General features: G+C 35.4%; 1 protein-coding gene across 2 annotated transcripts in view; it reads right to left on the reverse strand.

Annotated features, from left to right (window-relative positions):
- The window catches only part of Jmjd1c (jumonji domain containing 1C), a 238,628-nt gene that overhangs the window by 38,892 nt on the left and 183,282 nt on the right, over positions 1-16,454 (reverse strand). Inside the window, exons 5-9 of one of the 2 annotated variants that reach the window (XM_077798229.1) lie at positions 9,454-9,559; positions 6,247-6,371; positions 4,065-4,208; positions 3,787-3,979; positions 1,984-3,656 (exon numbers count right to left, since the gene is read on the reverse strand). In XM_077798229.1, coding sequence (XP_077654355.1) covers positions 1,984-3,656; positions 3,787-3,979; positions 4,065-4,208; positions 6,247-6,371; positions 9,454-9,559 — 2,241 coding nt within the window. The remainder of the gene's footprint in view (positions 1-1,983; positions 3,657-3,786; positions 3,980-4,064; positions 4,209-6,246; positions 6,372-9,453; positions 9,560-16,454) is intronic. The other variant, XM_077798230.1, reaches the window with a different exon arrangement.

Raw genomic sequence — 16,454 nt, forward strand, 5'->3', positions numbered from 1 at the left:
TTTTTCACTTTTAAACCAGAATAACAGATCTTGATTTTTGCTCAAAATGTTATTTAAATTTATTCCTTCATATTATACGTTTACACAAATTAATGGAAGTCAGATACACCTGTTTTTAGTTTAATCTTTTTTTTCCTCCTGGTGGCGCTCGAGGGGGTGGGGGGGACGAGACTGGGGAGCAGTACTAGGGCTTGAAGCCAGGGGGCATTTTACCACTGAACTACATTTCCAGCCCTTTTCCATTTTATTTAGAGACAGGGACTCTCCCTAAGTTGCCCAGGCTTGCTTGGATCTTGGGATCCTCTTGCCTCAGCCTCCTGAATAGCTGGCATGCACCACCACACCCAGCTAGTTTAATGTTTTTATGATCAGTTAATAAAACATTTTATATTCTTATAAACATGGACGCTTGACAGTCACAAAGTCTACCAAGTAACAATTCTTCCAAGCCATTTCTAACAATAACTTAAATCTATTTTCCAGAGATTGGAACTTATAGAAGGTTCAAAGTTATTTGCATCTCTTGGCTTCTTATGTTCATCTAGGCTATCCTTGTGCACCTGCAACTACATTCATGATACACTGAGAGTGAAGGTCTGAATGAATGCATTAGGCACTTAAGTTACCACACCTACTTTCAATTTTGACAATTAAAATTAGGATAATGTAATGATTATAGTGATTCTTCTTTTACTACATCATGTACACATTGTAGTATGTTTCACCTATTACTAGATTAATGGCACCATCAAGAATGGGGCTGGAGGGCTGGGGATGTGGCTCAATCGGTAGCGAGCTTGCCTGGCAAGCCGAAAACTAAACAATAAATATTAAAAAATTCTCTCTCTTAAAAAAAAAAAAATAGAATGGGGATGGGGGCTGGAATGGAGGCAAAAACCTATAATCCCAGCTGAGGTAAGACTGAGGCAGGAGGATCTCAAGTTAAACCTCGCCAGTTTAGTGTGATGATCAAAATTAAAGATGAGGTGAAAAAGTTCTAGTGCTGTGATGTATAACAGTACTTGAGTCTAATCATTAAGATAGTTAATTAATTTATTTTTAAAAAATATTTCTTAGTTGTAGGTGGATACAATATCTTTATTTCATTTTTATGTGGTTGGTGCTGAGGATTGAACCCCCAGTGCCTCACGTGTGGTAGGTGAGCACTCTACCACTGAGCCACAACACCAGCCCCAGTAATTTATTTTTTAAGGTGCTGGGGATCAAGCCCATGGCCATGACTTGCCAGGCAAGTTAGCACTATTTCTCCCCCCCCCCCAAAAAAAGGGCATAAAAACAGATTTGGGCAGAATATCTGAAGACTCTCTTGGGTCACATAAAGGACAAGATTAGCTCCTGCAAGTACAGTGGCACCCATTCCTCCATTTGAAAAACAACACTGAGCTTGGTATTATTCTTACTAGCTATTTCTTAGTGTAAAATGAATTTGCTAGAGAAATCACATAGCTCACAAAGGAATATAAGTCCTACACCAACTGCAGCAATAGTCTGTTAGGTAGGGAGAATCTCATCAACTTTCCCACATACTGGAAATCTCCAGACCTGGATAACCTTAAGAAAAAAGGGAGTCAGAGCTCATATTATACAATTAACATAATGCATTGAACTGGGGTACATAACAATTTTAAAAAGAACAATTTGATAATACATATAAAGAAAGCCTTACAATTTTGCATAATTATTAACCCAGAATTTTCAATTATAAGTATATGAATTTAAATCTATAATAAAAACCACAATCTAAAAAAATTTTACTTTCTTCAACTAACTCTTTTTACAAAGTGGCTTTTCTGAGATTTCTGCTGCTACTGCTCTGAGGATATTAAGCATCCAAACAAGTATCTGAAAAATTCTAACATTCTGTAATTGGACATGACCTAAAAGAATGGGATACTGAAAATGCACCTGTACCTTTTAATAAATAAGTTTATACTGATATAAAAGCAAACCAGTGTCACTTACCCTCCTTAATGAAGCTTCAGCACTAACTGCATTTTCTGGGTGAACCCACTTAGGAGAAGGCAGACCAAGTCCTGAGTATGCATGTGTTCCGTTTGGATACTGCCAAATAATTGGATAAAGTCCAAGCTGATTATATGAAGCAGAAGGATGAGCTTGTCCAAGAAGATGAGGTGACTGGTGCTGTAACAACTGCTGCTGTTGCTGGTGTGCTAGTGCTAAGTGGCTCAAGCTGCTAGCATGAGCACTCTCTAGGCGTGGGTGGCCACCAAGTAAGGAGGCAGTAGGCACTCCAGGTAACACAGTGGGAAGTAAATGAGGATGATGAACAGAATGGTGTGGACCACTAGTCAGAGGATGAGTGTTGATTGTAGGTAATGGAGTTTGACTGGATGATCCAGCTAGTAAATGGGATGCAGGGTTTAAGGCAGGGTGATGGGTACCTGGATTTAAACAGGTTCTATGGGATGTGGAATGAAGAGGGAAAGGATGTTGACTTAAAAAAGGTGAAATGTGATTAGCTCCTGCTTCTGATCCAATAAGAGCAGGATCTCGATAAACGGTGAAATGCTCATTTTTATCAATGATAAGAGGGCTCTTTGTAGTTTCCAATGCACTGCCTCGAGTAGGAACCGGATGAAAACTGCATCTTGATAACTCATTTGCCAGTCTTCTTTCACCAGTAGCTTGACTGTTCACATAAGTAGCCTTAGACTTTACAGAATCAGGAGAATGGGTAATTTTGGGTTTAACAACTTCAGGTGAAGAATTGGGTTTTGTCTTGTGAGTATCTACTGAAGCAGTTAGTTTAGATTTTATAGTCTCTGGGGGTGGACTTGGCTTATTTGCCTTATCTTCTGTGACAGAAGGTGCACTTAAAGAAGATGTGTAAGAGATGTATTGATTTTTTTCTTTTTCCATATCCAGTTGATCATTTCCTGAAGAAACATTTACAACACTTGACTGGGTTAAATCCACTTTAATTACATCACTGACCCAGTTCTGGTCAGAATCTTGTTTTGCTGTTTCCAAGTATTTTGAATTTACAATTGAATGTTTTGAATCATTAACTTTAGGATCCATTTTCTCAAGTGTCTGCAGGCCAAAGGTACTTGAGTTTTCCTGAACCACTTTTTCTGAATTAGCATCTTTTGTAATATCAATAACACATTTTGGTGTGGATGGTCTGGATATAAACTTTTCCTTTGGTAATAATTCCACCGTATGTGTGTTTTCCATATTGCATTCTTGAAGAAGTAAATCCTTAGGATTATGTTCAGCAAGTGTGGCCTGTTCTGATGAATGGATAGTAACTTTTTCTTGAAACTGAATATCAACAGATTTCTGCTTCTCTGCTTCTTCATGTTTTTTATCTTCATGTATTTGATCCCAGGGAGTCTGGATATCTACTAGTGTCTCTTCTCCCACCTTCTCACTATTCTGGGATTTCCCTTCTTCTCCATTTATCTTGGAAGTATTTTTATTTTTCAACTCATTCTCTGACTTCTGCTCTGAGGAATTATCAATTATTCTCTTATTGGAATTTTCTGAGTCACTGCTCTCAGAAAAGTCTGAAACATTGTCAGTCCGCAATCTTTTCATATTTAGTTTCTTTTCATCCTCCTCAGGTTTCCTTCTTTTATTCATCAAGTGTTTGTTTTTACCCTTAGGATTATCTGTAAGGTTAAAAAAAAAAAGTCTTACTTTTTGACATGAAAAATCATAATCAAAACTAAGTAGCATATTTTAAATATTTTTATTTGTTCCCAGTCCCTAAAGGAGAAAAAAAAAAAAAGTGGATCCTACCTCCTCGTGATATATAATCGTATTTTTCCTCCTTCATCTTCTCTTCGTCTGGTATACTGCTATCTGAGCCCTTCCTCTTATTTGGACGGATATTTCTTTGTTGCTGTTGCTGGTGTGTATTCTGTTTTGGTACAACAGTTTGAGAGTTCATTGCTGGTCTGGGACTATTTGCTTGGGCACGTGTATAATGGCCCTAAAAATAACCGACAATGATTATAACTAGCTAATTCTAAATAAAGAAAGAAATTATAAAAATTAATTACTAGTAACATACATACGTGAACAGTGTTGATATTTTGATTGGCACGAGACCTACGTCGTGATGTAATGCCAATATTTTCACCTTTTAATAAGGAGTGAACAACATCATCTAGAAAGGTCATTTGAACCATAGAAGGATCGACATTCTGTGGTTCTAGTACCTAATCCATAACACAAAACAAAAACAAAAATTAAATACAATGAGCTAAACAATACGTGCTAGCATTTCTTTACTAAGTAGAAATGTTTAGAAATCAGTTTGGGATCCCTACTTCCTATTTTTAAAATAAAAAGGACAAACTGGATATTTATACTTGTTCTTTTTGGTGATGTCACTTGCATATGGGGCTCTATATTTTTCTTTTATCATATGGGGGATTGGACCCATGCGTGCTTAACCACCAAGCCACATCCTCAGTGCTTTTTATTTTTTATTTTGAGACAGGATGCTGTCAAGTTGCATAGGGCCTTGCTAAGTTGCTGAGGCTGGTCTTGAACTTTCCTGCCTCAGCCTCCAGAGTTGCTGGAATTACAGGCCTGTGTCACTGTGTCCAGCTGGACTCTATATTCTTGATTAATTCTTAACTTTATCAAAATATACTTGCAATAGATAATATTTGCTTTCTAATTCTTGGCTAGTAGTTGAAACAATGTTACAGAAGATTAAAAGTAATTCTGTCCTTGGTGACTAAAACTGGTTACTTAAGTCTGATAGTATCTTTTAAATTAAATTTTTGAAAAGCAGCTACAAAATAAAACTAGGAGAACAAGTCAAAAACCATACAAATTAATAATGTAAAAATTCAAGTGATTTTGTACTTCATCAAGGTGAAAGCTTGTCATCTTTTTAAGGAAAAATGCAGCTAAATAATATAATTTATTTATTAGCATTGACAAAATTTTAATCAAAGCATTTAAATTGTTTACAAAGGAGCTCTATCATATAATTCTCCAAAATTCACTTGGGTAGGAATTTCTAAATATCTGGGTTTTTTTGCACATAAACAAATGACAGCTTTAAAAATAAACATTTTTCTCAAAAAGGGGAAAAAAAAAAACCTGTGTTTTTAACATTTGTCACAAAACTTAAGTGAGCATACTAATAATGAAATTTGATGTGAGAGAGCTACATATGCACTGAAAGTTTTCATTAGTGAAAAGAAAACAAGGCCTGGGGATATGACTCAGGGATAAACCATTCAGAATGCATTTTTAATACCAGAGAGACAGAAAAACAGAGAAAGTTTTAGCTAATGAAAAATTAAAGAAAAAAAAAAAGACTAAGTAGCTTGATGTGTCTATTTCAGGTTCTGATTTTATTAGTATTGAAATAAATATGACACTACCATTATCCTCTGACCTAAAGTGACCTCTATGTAACATTGGAGATGCTGGTCACAGCAGGAACATGCCTATAATTGCCAGGCCAGTCTGGGCAATTTAACACAACCTCAATATAAAAGAAAAAGGGCTCAGTGGTAGAGCATTTGCCTAGTATGCTCTAGGTGAGGCCCTAGGTTCAATCCTCAGTAGCAAAGAAAGAAAGAAAGTAAGAAAGAAAGAAAACAAAGCAAAACTCTGTAGGTGAAAATTATTATCAAACTGTTGGCACAGACTATTTTTTAAAATATATATATATTTTTTTAATATTTGTTTTTTAGTTATTGGCGGACACAATATCTTTGTTTTGTATGTGGTGCTGAGGATCAAAACCAGGCCTCACGCATGCCAGGCGAGTGCGCTACCGCTTGAGCCACATCCCCAGCCCCTTTTTAAATATTTTTAGGGGCTGGGGATGTGGCTCAAGAGGTAACGCGCTTGCCTGGCATGCACGGGGCGCTGGGTTCGATCCTCAGCACCACGATAAAATAAAGTTGTTGTGTCCACTGAAAACTGAAAAATAAATATTAAAAAATTCTCTGTCTCCTCTCTCTCTTAAAAAAAAATTTAGCTGTAGATTGGCACAATACTTTTATTTAATTTATTTATATGGTGCTGAGGATTGAACCCAGTACCTCACACATGCTAGGCAAGTGCTTTATCACTGAGCTACAACCCCAACATGGCATAGACTATTTGTACTACAAAAATTAGTTTTTTTCAAAAACATTAGTTGAGGTTGAAAGGATAATAACTCAGCTTAACATGTGAAAGGCTCTGAGTTAAATCCCCAGCACCAAAAATAAATAAAGTATTTACCTGATCATTCATAACGATCATGGTGCGGGTGAAGAGATCATGATGAGTAATTATGCCGGTAAACCACTGGGTGGCAGAGTCTTGTCTATATACTCTCACTCTGTATCCATTTAAAGAATAAGGGCCTTTAAAAAAACACAAGCATAAACAACTTAAACTTAAATGCGGACATTTTACGTAGTAATTACCTCTTAGGAGAAAACAAATCTATCTGATGAGTAATATAACCAAAGATAAATTTTAAAAAAATGTTGTAGAAGACAAATAAAATCCTTTGGTGGCTCATGACTACAATCGCCAATGCTCTGAGGCTATTCAAGATCAGCCTGGGCAACAGCAAAACTCACCTCAAAAATAAAAAATAAGCAGATCATTCTGAGGTTATTATATATATATATACTACTACATATACATACTTCCTGACTCAATGGAATAAAATACTTAAAAAGTTAGATGGAGTGTTTCTAGGACCATGAGTTAGTAAAAGAACAGAATGTTAAGTTGCAGCAATCTGGGCTGTAGTAAGGTTACAAAACTGCTAACAAGGTTTGGGCACATGACTACCTGGATGAAATGAAAAGGTAACTCAGAACTTGAAGTCTGAGTCATCTAGCTGCCAGTACTTTACCATAAACTACAAATTTTGATTCCTCTGGGACAGGAAAAGCTGCTGAAAGTCTTAAAACTCAAAGATTGATGAGTGCACTTAAAAACAGAGCACTGAACATGTGTTATAAAAGAAATGAGATGTACTTTTGTGTTAAACATACTTTTTCAAAGGAAATTTTACACACACACACACACACACACACACACGTGTGTGTATGTATACTTTTAGAAAATAAGGACTAAATATTAAGGATCTATCTGTATATTTTCAGGTAAGCTTATTAAAACAAAAAGCATTACACGTAAGTGGATAATAAAGATGAAAATTCCTTCAGTTCACAGGCACTAAAATATCACTGAATACTTTATCAAGTTTAATGGGAACTGTGGAGGGTGGGGAGTCTATGGCACATTGATAATAGTATTCTATATTAACAATTACAAAATGATTTCAAAGTTTCAAGTGCTTATTTAATCCTTTCCAACTTTTTAAGTTGGGATGAAACTTATTTTTTCTGATTCCTAGACTGAAGCTCTTTGTTCTATGTTTAACACACTCAAAATACCAACAAATGGTTAAATACTTATTTACAGTTTTTTTAAAAAAGAAGCAAAAAGAAAAAGAAAAGCAATGTCAGTAACAACCTAAAACATCCAATGCACAGCTTGGTGCAGTGGTGCACTTCTGTAACTGTAGCTGCACCTTAACGAAGAGGTCAAGGCAGGAGGATCACAAGTTCAAGGTCAGACTAGAGGACTAAGACCCTACCTCAAAAATAAAATATAAAGGGGCTAGGGACATAGCTCAGTGGCAGAGCACTAGACAAGTATGTAAAAAGCCCGTGTTTGATCCCCTGTACCACCACCATAACAAAAACAATAATAATCCATGTGACTTGTAAATGGTATGTATATTGATCTAGGAAAAAAATGGAGATATTCACTGGCTATAATTTAAAGAAGGTGATGCATAAATGCTATTCACTATCCATAATGTATTATACAAACTCTAGTCTTCTAACTATGGGAAGAGTAAGACTCCAGATTAGCTTTTTCTGTGTAATACGGAAAATGGTTACAGAAAAACACCAAAATGATCAGTTTTTAATTACCATAAGCATACCATCTACACTGGTTTATCCCCAACACTAAGCACAGTTTGTAATTTGCCTTACACAATTATGCTTAAAATGAAAAGCGGAAAAAAAAATGAAAAGCGGTTATTAACGCTTTAATCTTTTTTCCTCACAGGATATGATAAAAGTTAATTTTTTTTTAAGTATTAGTTTGGTTTCTTCAACAAATAAACTGCAAAAAGAGAAAAAAGGGGATAGGGATTGTCATACCAACCAATCACAACATGTGGACCTAATAAATTCTATTAAAATCATTTGACATTTATAACATAAATGGAAATCTAAAACTGACACTAATTTTTGTGTGTGCAGCATTATCACCAGTTTTATTTATCACAAAAATGGATAGAAAAAGCCAGGTGTGGTGGCGCAAGCCTGTAATACTAACGGCTCAGGAGGCTGAGACAGAGGGATCATGAGTTCAAAGCGGGCCTCAGCAAAAATGAGGGGCTAAGCAACCCAGTGAGACCCTGTCTCTAAATAAAATACAAAATAGCGGGCTGAGGTTGTGGCTCAGTGGTTGAGTGCCCCCGAGTTCAATCTCCCGTACCTCTTCCCCCAAAAAGGATAAATAAAGGTGATGCTGAAATTTGATAGAAACAAAAGGGGATATAGATTGGGCAGGATCATTCAAGGTTTAGTTGTTGTTTGGACCGGGAGACTTGACACATGGATGATAACCAAAATAGCTGATTTTTGTTATGAATATTTATACTAAGAAAAATTTAATATACATACAATCTGCCGCTATATGTAACCATATAAAGCAAAACAATCACAACTGAGATTACTTCATTTAATGCTTAATGGCATGGGTAATGAGGATTGAGAGAAATATGGAAATTTAACAACAAAACTCTATTTTAAACATTCTACAATATGTTCATGTCATAATCAGTTTCAATACAATTTTACAAGAAGTTTATATCTATGTTATTTTATTGACATAAAGGAAAATTACTAGGAATTACAAAACATTAGTATGAAGGTCACATGTTGTTGTAGATAAACCTGTAACTTAGTAAACAAAGGCAACAAAACTGACTAGTAATGAGGTAATTGTTGAAAAAGGTGCAGTAAAACAGGCTACTTTTATCAGATTATCAACAGCATTCTTCAAAGGAAATCAATTTTGGTTCTGGGTAACCCTTTACTGCAAACAATGCTTCCTTCACACACTTAAAGCATTTTATACTATGAACATTTCCATTCAACAAAACACCTGTGCAATTTTAAGTTCAGGCCAGGAATTTAGCTCAAATAAGTTATTTGAAAAACTGGTAGAATAATAAACTATCAAAATTATTAGGATACCGCAATTATTTTCCCTTGGACTATATATAGAATTCAAATTATTAGACTGGGCCTTCCACTTACATTGCATATAACTGAACAACCAAACACAAATATGTAAAGTTGCCTAGTCCCACCCACCAATAATGCATAATTTCAAAATAGTTACCTTGCATAAAAATCTCCTGAACCTTTTGTTCCTTTACCCAGACTTTCACTTCCTCGTGAAGTTGCGGGTTGTCCCTGAGAACTGGGTTTAGGCTGTCTATGTCGTCCTAGAATTATAGATTAAAAGAAAAGGTCCACATTATGCTCTCCTAACATTCATGTTACCAGCTTTCTCTTTTATATGTCCTAAAGACTTGAGAAATTTTCTTGATCTAAATATATATAAAACCACAAATTCAAAATTGTAGTTTATGAGAAATTATGTAACAACTGTGGTATGATCTGATCCTTGACAACAATGTTCTATAGTCAAATACTAGAAATTTAGTAATGAATTTTCTAACTTTTTAAATGTAATCTTATTCTGATCAGCTTTTCAAGAATTTTACTATTCTGCTATTGTTTGCAGTATGGGGGACTGAACCCAGGACCTTATCTCCAGCATACTAGGCAAACACTCCACCACTAAGTCATGCCCCCAGCCCAGGATTTTACTATTTGAAGCAATATAAAAACCAAATGTATCAGGTCTGTGGCAAAATAATGCAGTATTTTAGTGACAGTTAATATATACATATAAATTACCACATCAAATTATGCTCAAAACATTAGGGTTTGAAACTAACAGTCACTGCCCTGATTTTAATGTCATAAAATTCAGTTCTATTGAAACTCATTTGACCATAACTTCACTGCTAAAACTTCTATTTTAAGTTAGGGCCAAAGCATTCAGGTAATTAAAATTAGATTATTCACGATATTATCCTCAGAACAAGGTGGATCTAGACCATAGAAACAATCATGTAGTCACATAGTTTCCCACGATCAGCTGGTCCCAGACCATCACATTCGGTTCTCTTTCTCTCAAAGCACCTCTGCTGCACCTGCATTTGAGATTGGCTGCAAGAGCTCTAAAGTTAACTGGTGAAAAAACAGCACTGTCACTTTGGGACTATTTTAAAAGTAGAGTGGCAGATTATGGAAATAGTGATCAGAAAGGAGCTAAACCAGGAAATTATACCTAGTAAATAAAAAGAATCTAGCAATTTGGGGGGGGGCAAAAAAAAAAGATGATGAAGCAGCTCATACTGTACTCATTTGTTCCAAAGTCTATCCAAGTAAATTAGATTTGCCTTCTCATCCATCAGTGCTTTATGATACTACTCTACACTTTTGGAATAATATTGTGGTAAATATTCTATCTGATATGTCTCTTATATCTAGGAAAAGCCAAAGGCAGAAGTAATTCCTTTTCGTTACCCTCTTTACCCTGCATTTAATAATATACTATAGGGGTCTGGGGATGTAGCTCAGTGGTAAAGCATATGCTTAGTATCCATGAGGCTCTGGATTCAATTCTCAGCACCACAAAAAAACAATAGTGAAAATATACTCACTATTAGATAATCTCATCACTTTTAGAATAGAAAATATCACAAGTTCTACTCCTCCTGATATAGTCATATAGTCATATCCTGAATATATATAAATTTGAATATAGGAAACTTTCTATGGAAAAATCACCATTTTCAGATTGCTCTGACAGCTACAAATTCTATCAAAATTATCTCCACTTAAGCTTCCATACATACACATCCATATATCTATAACTACATAGGGAGTTATAACTACTTATAAAGCAGCATTGTCAACACCTTACAATTGCCTATGTTGAAATTTTATAACTTATAACCACTAGAATATAAAATTAATTTGTTCAAATATATTTATATTAATTCAACAAGTTAAAGTAATGAGCTGTTTCCAAGATCATTACACAGCATAGATATCTTTTAAAGAAACAAATGACTAATTTTCTAGTGGAAAAAATTAACCAAAAAATAAATGAATACTGTGAGTCCCTTTACTGATATGACCTTAATTAGATAAGCTCAAATTTCTAATATCTGCCTCCATCCTGTTTGTTATGTTTAAAGCACTGAAATTGAGCACAGTGGCACATGCCTATAATCCCAGTACACAGAATGATCTCAAGTTGGAGGCTAGCCTTGACAACTGAATGAGACCCTGTCTCAGAAGATTTTTTTGATGTACTGCAATTAATTTTTATTGTTTTTTTTTTAATTTAGTTTTTGTGATACTACTGAAGTTATTTATACCCACCAGCTCTTTATTTTGTTGTTGTTGTTGTTTTGGTACCAGGGATTGAACTCAGGAGTACTCGACCACTGAGCCACATCCCCAGCCCTATTTTTAGTTTACTTAGAGACAGGGTCTCATTGAGTTGCTTAGTGCCTCCCAGTTGCTGAGGCTGGCTTTGAACTCACAATTCTCCTGTCTCAGCCTCCCAAGCCACTGGGATTACAGGTGTGCGCCACTGTGCCTGACCCCACCAACTCTTTTTGAGACAGGGTTCTCTCCCAATTTACTGAACCTGGCCTGGAACTTGTGATATCACTGTCTCAGCCCCGAAAGTTGGTAGGATTACAGGTATGCATCACCATGTTTAGTTAAAAGTTAATTTTACAAAATTTCAATTCTGAATTATCTATGGCAGTAAGTAACAATTAATTAATTAAAAAGTCATTAACATTGTCCTAAGACACTGCCTGGTTTATGACAAGCATGTTGTTGCTGAACTACTCCTGTTCCATGTATACTGTTACATCATCATATCCATTTTAAAGAGTCTCACAAAAGGCTAAATGAGCAACTCCTGAAACAGAGAAAAATGAAGCCTTTTTTTCTATGTATTGAGCTAAACAATTTTGTGAAGGCGCTAAAAATCAAATATTAAGCCCATAAAGCTGATTTAAAAACTGGGAATCTGTAATTAAAAACTCGCTGAGAGAGCCAGGTGCATTGGCACACACCTGCAATCCCAGCAGCTTGAGAGGCTGAGGCAGGAGGATTGTTCAAAACCAGCCTCAGCAACTTAGCAATGTCCTTAAGTAACTCAGCAAGACGCTGTCTCTAAATTAGAAAGGGCCGGAGATGTGGCTTAGTGGTTAAATGCTGCTGCATTCAATACCTGGTACCAAACAAACACACAAAACCCCCACCAAAACTTAAGATTATTTGCTATTTTACAAACTACAGAAGAATTTCAGCTGTGTCTTGAGCTTATATGCTATTATAAAACAATTTAGCTGGGTGCCAGGGCATATTCCTGTAATCCCAGTGATTCCTGGAGGTCAAGGCAGGAAGACCACAAGTTCGAGGCCAACCTCAGCAACTTAGTGGGCCCCTAAGCAATTTAGCAAGACTTTGTTTCAAAATAAAATATAAAAAGGACTGGGGGTGGTGTAGCTCAGTGGTAAAGTAGTTTTTAGCTTAAGTAACAATATGTATTTTCTGAAATTTTCCCCGAACAAGTCACCAAGTAGTGAAAGAATAGAACCTTCTATGAACCTTCCCTTCTCCATAACTGTATCGTATGGAAATTCCTAATTATAACTTCCAGCAAGTGACAAATAGGAAAAATCAGTTCAGCAAGATCTGCCGTATTAGAAACTTATAAAGAAAACATGATGTTCAAAACAATGCCTTAAATGAAGTTCTAGAGTATATTTACTGTTCAGTTCATTGTTTTTCTTTTTTCGAAGACACAAGTTATCTCTAAATGAACAATAGTTGGGTACTGTAATGTAATAACAACAACAACAACAACAAAAACACCAGATAACAAGATTGTGCATTTCCCATGACTAACACCATATTAGGTGTTCCCATACATTATTAATTTTTATAACAACTTTGTAGACTGAAATTACTATAACCTTTTCACAGAGTATGGTCCTTGATTAAAATCAGTAAATGATAAAGAATACTTAGGTGTCCTGTCTTTTATTTTCTCTCTCTCTCTCCTCATTATGTTTATCAGGTGAAAGGTAACATTTTTTAAAGACAGAATGGGTAAAATGAACTGAAAGACATTAATGGAAACTATCTTTTTTTGTAAAAGTCTAACAGTGGTTATATGAAAACATATATAGCAATACTTGAACACTTGTCAAAGAGGAGCAGCTTACAGTGGTAAACTCATACAACCTTATAATCAGAAAGCATAAAAGAGAAAAAAAAAAAAACCTCCAGTGATGTGCTTTAATCATAATCTACAAATTTCCAAATTATTTATTTCTAGGCAAACACTGTTATGAATTATTATTTGGGATAGTCAAAGTACAAAAAGTTTTTCTACACATGTACAGAATACCATCATGGAGTTAAAATCATGCTGGAATCTGTACTCGGACATTGGACTTTTGAACTAATCTCATTTTAAATGGTTCTCTATTTCCTACTTAGTTCAAAAGAATATATACCCAAAAATAAAAGCAATATCCTGTATGAAGATGTGAAAAGAAAAAAAAAAGCCATATCCTGAGTGCTAAAAATATATGCAAAACATTTATAAGATAATAAGGTGGTGATTTTCCTTCTTGTAACAGAAAAGTACTCCTTACCAGTTCTGGAAATAGATTCTTTTTTGGGATGGTGGGGTGGTGAGGGGTACCAGGAATTGAACTCAGGGCACTCAAACAAAGAGCCACATCCCCAGCCCTATTTTGTATATTATTTAGAGACAGGGTCTCACTAAGTGGCTTGGCACCTCACTTTTGCTGAGGCTGGCTTTTAACTTGAGATCCTCTTGCCCCAGCCTCCTGAGCTGCTGGGATTACATGCATGTGCCACTGTGCCAGGCCCTGGAAATACATTCTTTATGTCACATATATTCTGAGTTTATTTACCAACAGAAGAGCCAGCAAAGCCCGTACTGGAGAAAAATATACCAGTAGTTAGTTTCTATCTAGGTGCCTGAGCTGATTGACTTAATAATTTGAAGAAACTGGCTCTAAAGTCCCAACTAATGGGGATGTGGCTCAAGCGGTAGCGCGCTCGCCTGGCATGCGTGCGGCCCGGATTCGATTCTCAGCACCACATACAAACAAAGATGTTGTGTCCACCAAAAACTAAAAAATAAATATTAAAATTCTCTCTCTCTTGGGGCTGAGGCTATAGCTCAGTGGCAAAGCGCTTGCCTCGCATGTGTGAGGCCCTGGGTTCAATCCTCAGTACCACATAAAAATAAATAAAATAAAAGTATTGTGTTCAACTACAACTAAGAATATTTTTAAAAAATAAATAAAAATAAAATTCTCTCTCTCACTCTCTTAAAAAAAAAGTCCCAACTGATGTCTAGAATAGCATTTTGATTAAAATTTTTAAAAAGTCACTTCTTTGTATAATTTCTGACAGAATAACCTAATACTGATACTGATATGTGGTTTATTAATGGAATAATATTTTCCCCCTTCAATAAAACCCTTAACCTCTGTGTGACAACCAGTGAGCTTCTTAAATTATACTGTATTAAATTTCCCCCACAAACCACCTTTGATTCTATTTTATAGGAGTTACCATAAAACAAACCATTTGTATCTTAAACATCAGGTCAAGGGATTGAATATGTTTGCCACACCAGCTTTGTAATAGTCATAATCTTAAATTCATGGTTACCAAAACTATAAATGATTGCTTTTCCTTGGATCCTTGGGATTACTGGCTAATAGTCATAAAAATGAATGTAAAGTCCCTGTAAGTCAAGACTGACATCAATTACTAATATACCAAATCCTGCAGTATGAAGTTAGAGAATGTTAGGGCCAGACATCTTATGTTTGTGGATCACACGATTTCTGTGACCTACTCAATTCTGCTATTGACTGCTAGGCAGTCAAATGATACAAAAAAATAATATATAAATAAGTAAGCATGCTGTGTTCTAAAAGATTTTGTATACTGGCATTCTATAAAATGTATATTTCACAGGATAGTCAAATGCCATATTATTCTTCTTTTGATTTTTTTCAACGATTTAAAAATGCAGGGTTGGGAATGTGGCTCAGCAGTAGGAGTGCTTGCTTAAAATGCATGATGCCATAAATTCAATTATGAGTACTCTGGGGTCAGTGGAGGGTAAAAAGACCTTACAAAATGTGAGGCAGGCTGGATTCAGTTTACCTCTGAGCTGAAACAAGAACAAACTTTAGGGGGGCACAGTAATGCATTCTTGCAATCCCAGCAACTCTCAAAGCTGAGGCAGTAAGAGGCTAGCCTCAACCATATCAATACCCTGTCTCAAAATAAAAAGGAATGGGAATGTAGCTCAGTACTAGAACACCCCTCAATTCAATCCCTAGTATAAAATAAATAAATAAAAAACTACAAAATGTAAGATTAAAAACTCCTATTATTGGGCAGAGCACTTGCCTCACACATGTGAGGCACTGGGTTTGATCCTCAGCACCATATAAAAATAAACAAACAAAATAAAGATACTGTGTCCATCTATAAGTAAAAAAATTCTAAAAACCTCATATAATTAAGGCAATGTAATATTATAGAATTAACTATATTTCACAAATGTCTGAATTATGTACATTTATGAGCCTAGGAAAATCATACAAATCCTATTTCAAATAATTTTTTTAAAAACTCTACAAGTAAATGAATTTCCCTGATAGATTCCTTGTTTAGCACACACTTCCTCAATGTACTTAATTTCAGTGTAGATAATTAAGAAAAAATTACTTTGAAAGATAAGGTTTACTCCTGTAGGCCAACAACAATTATTATATACAAAGGTTGGTACCATCCACTTCTCTATACTCTACAGTAAGGTAAAAATGAATACATACATTGAGAAATTAGGTATATTGTAAAGATATTCTTTAAATAGTAACCTATTTCACGTATCTGAATATACTAAGAACCCTAAGAACCCTAGAGGTTAATTCAATCTGTCTATACAGAAACACACATATTTTTAAAAGATGAATATTCTTTTTAATTTTTAGTTGTAGATGGACACAATACATTTATTTATTTATTTTATGTGGTGCTGAGTATGGAATACAGTACATTTCACAAGCTAGGCAAGTGCTCTACCACTGAGCTACAACCCCAGTCCCAAAGAAAGGTATTTAAGAGTGGGAGATACAACTATGTGTGGAAGCCCTGAGTTACATCCCTAGACAC

Source organism: Urocitellus parryii, chromosome 5, assembly GCF_045843805.1.
Source record: "Urocitellus parryii isolate mUroPar1 chromosome 5, mUroPar1.hap1, whole genome shotgun sequence".
Lineage (NCBI taxonomy): Eukaryota > Metazoa > Chordata > Mammalia > Rodentia > Sciuridae > Urocitellus > Urocitellus parryii.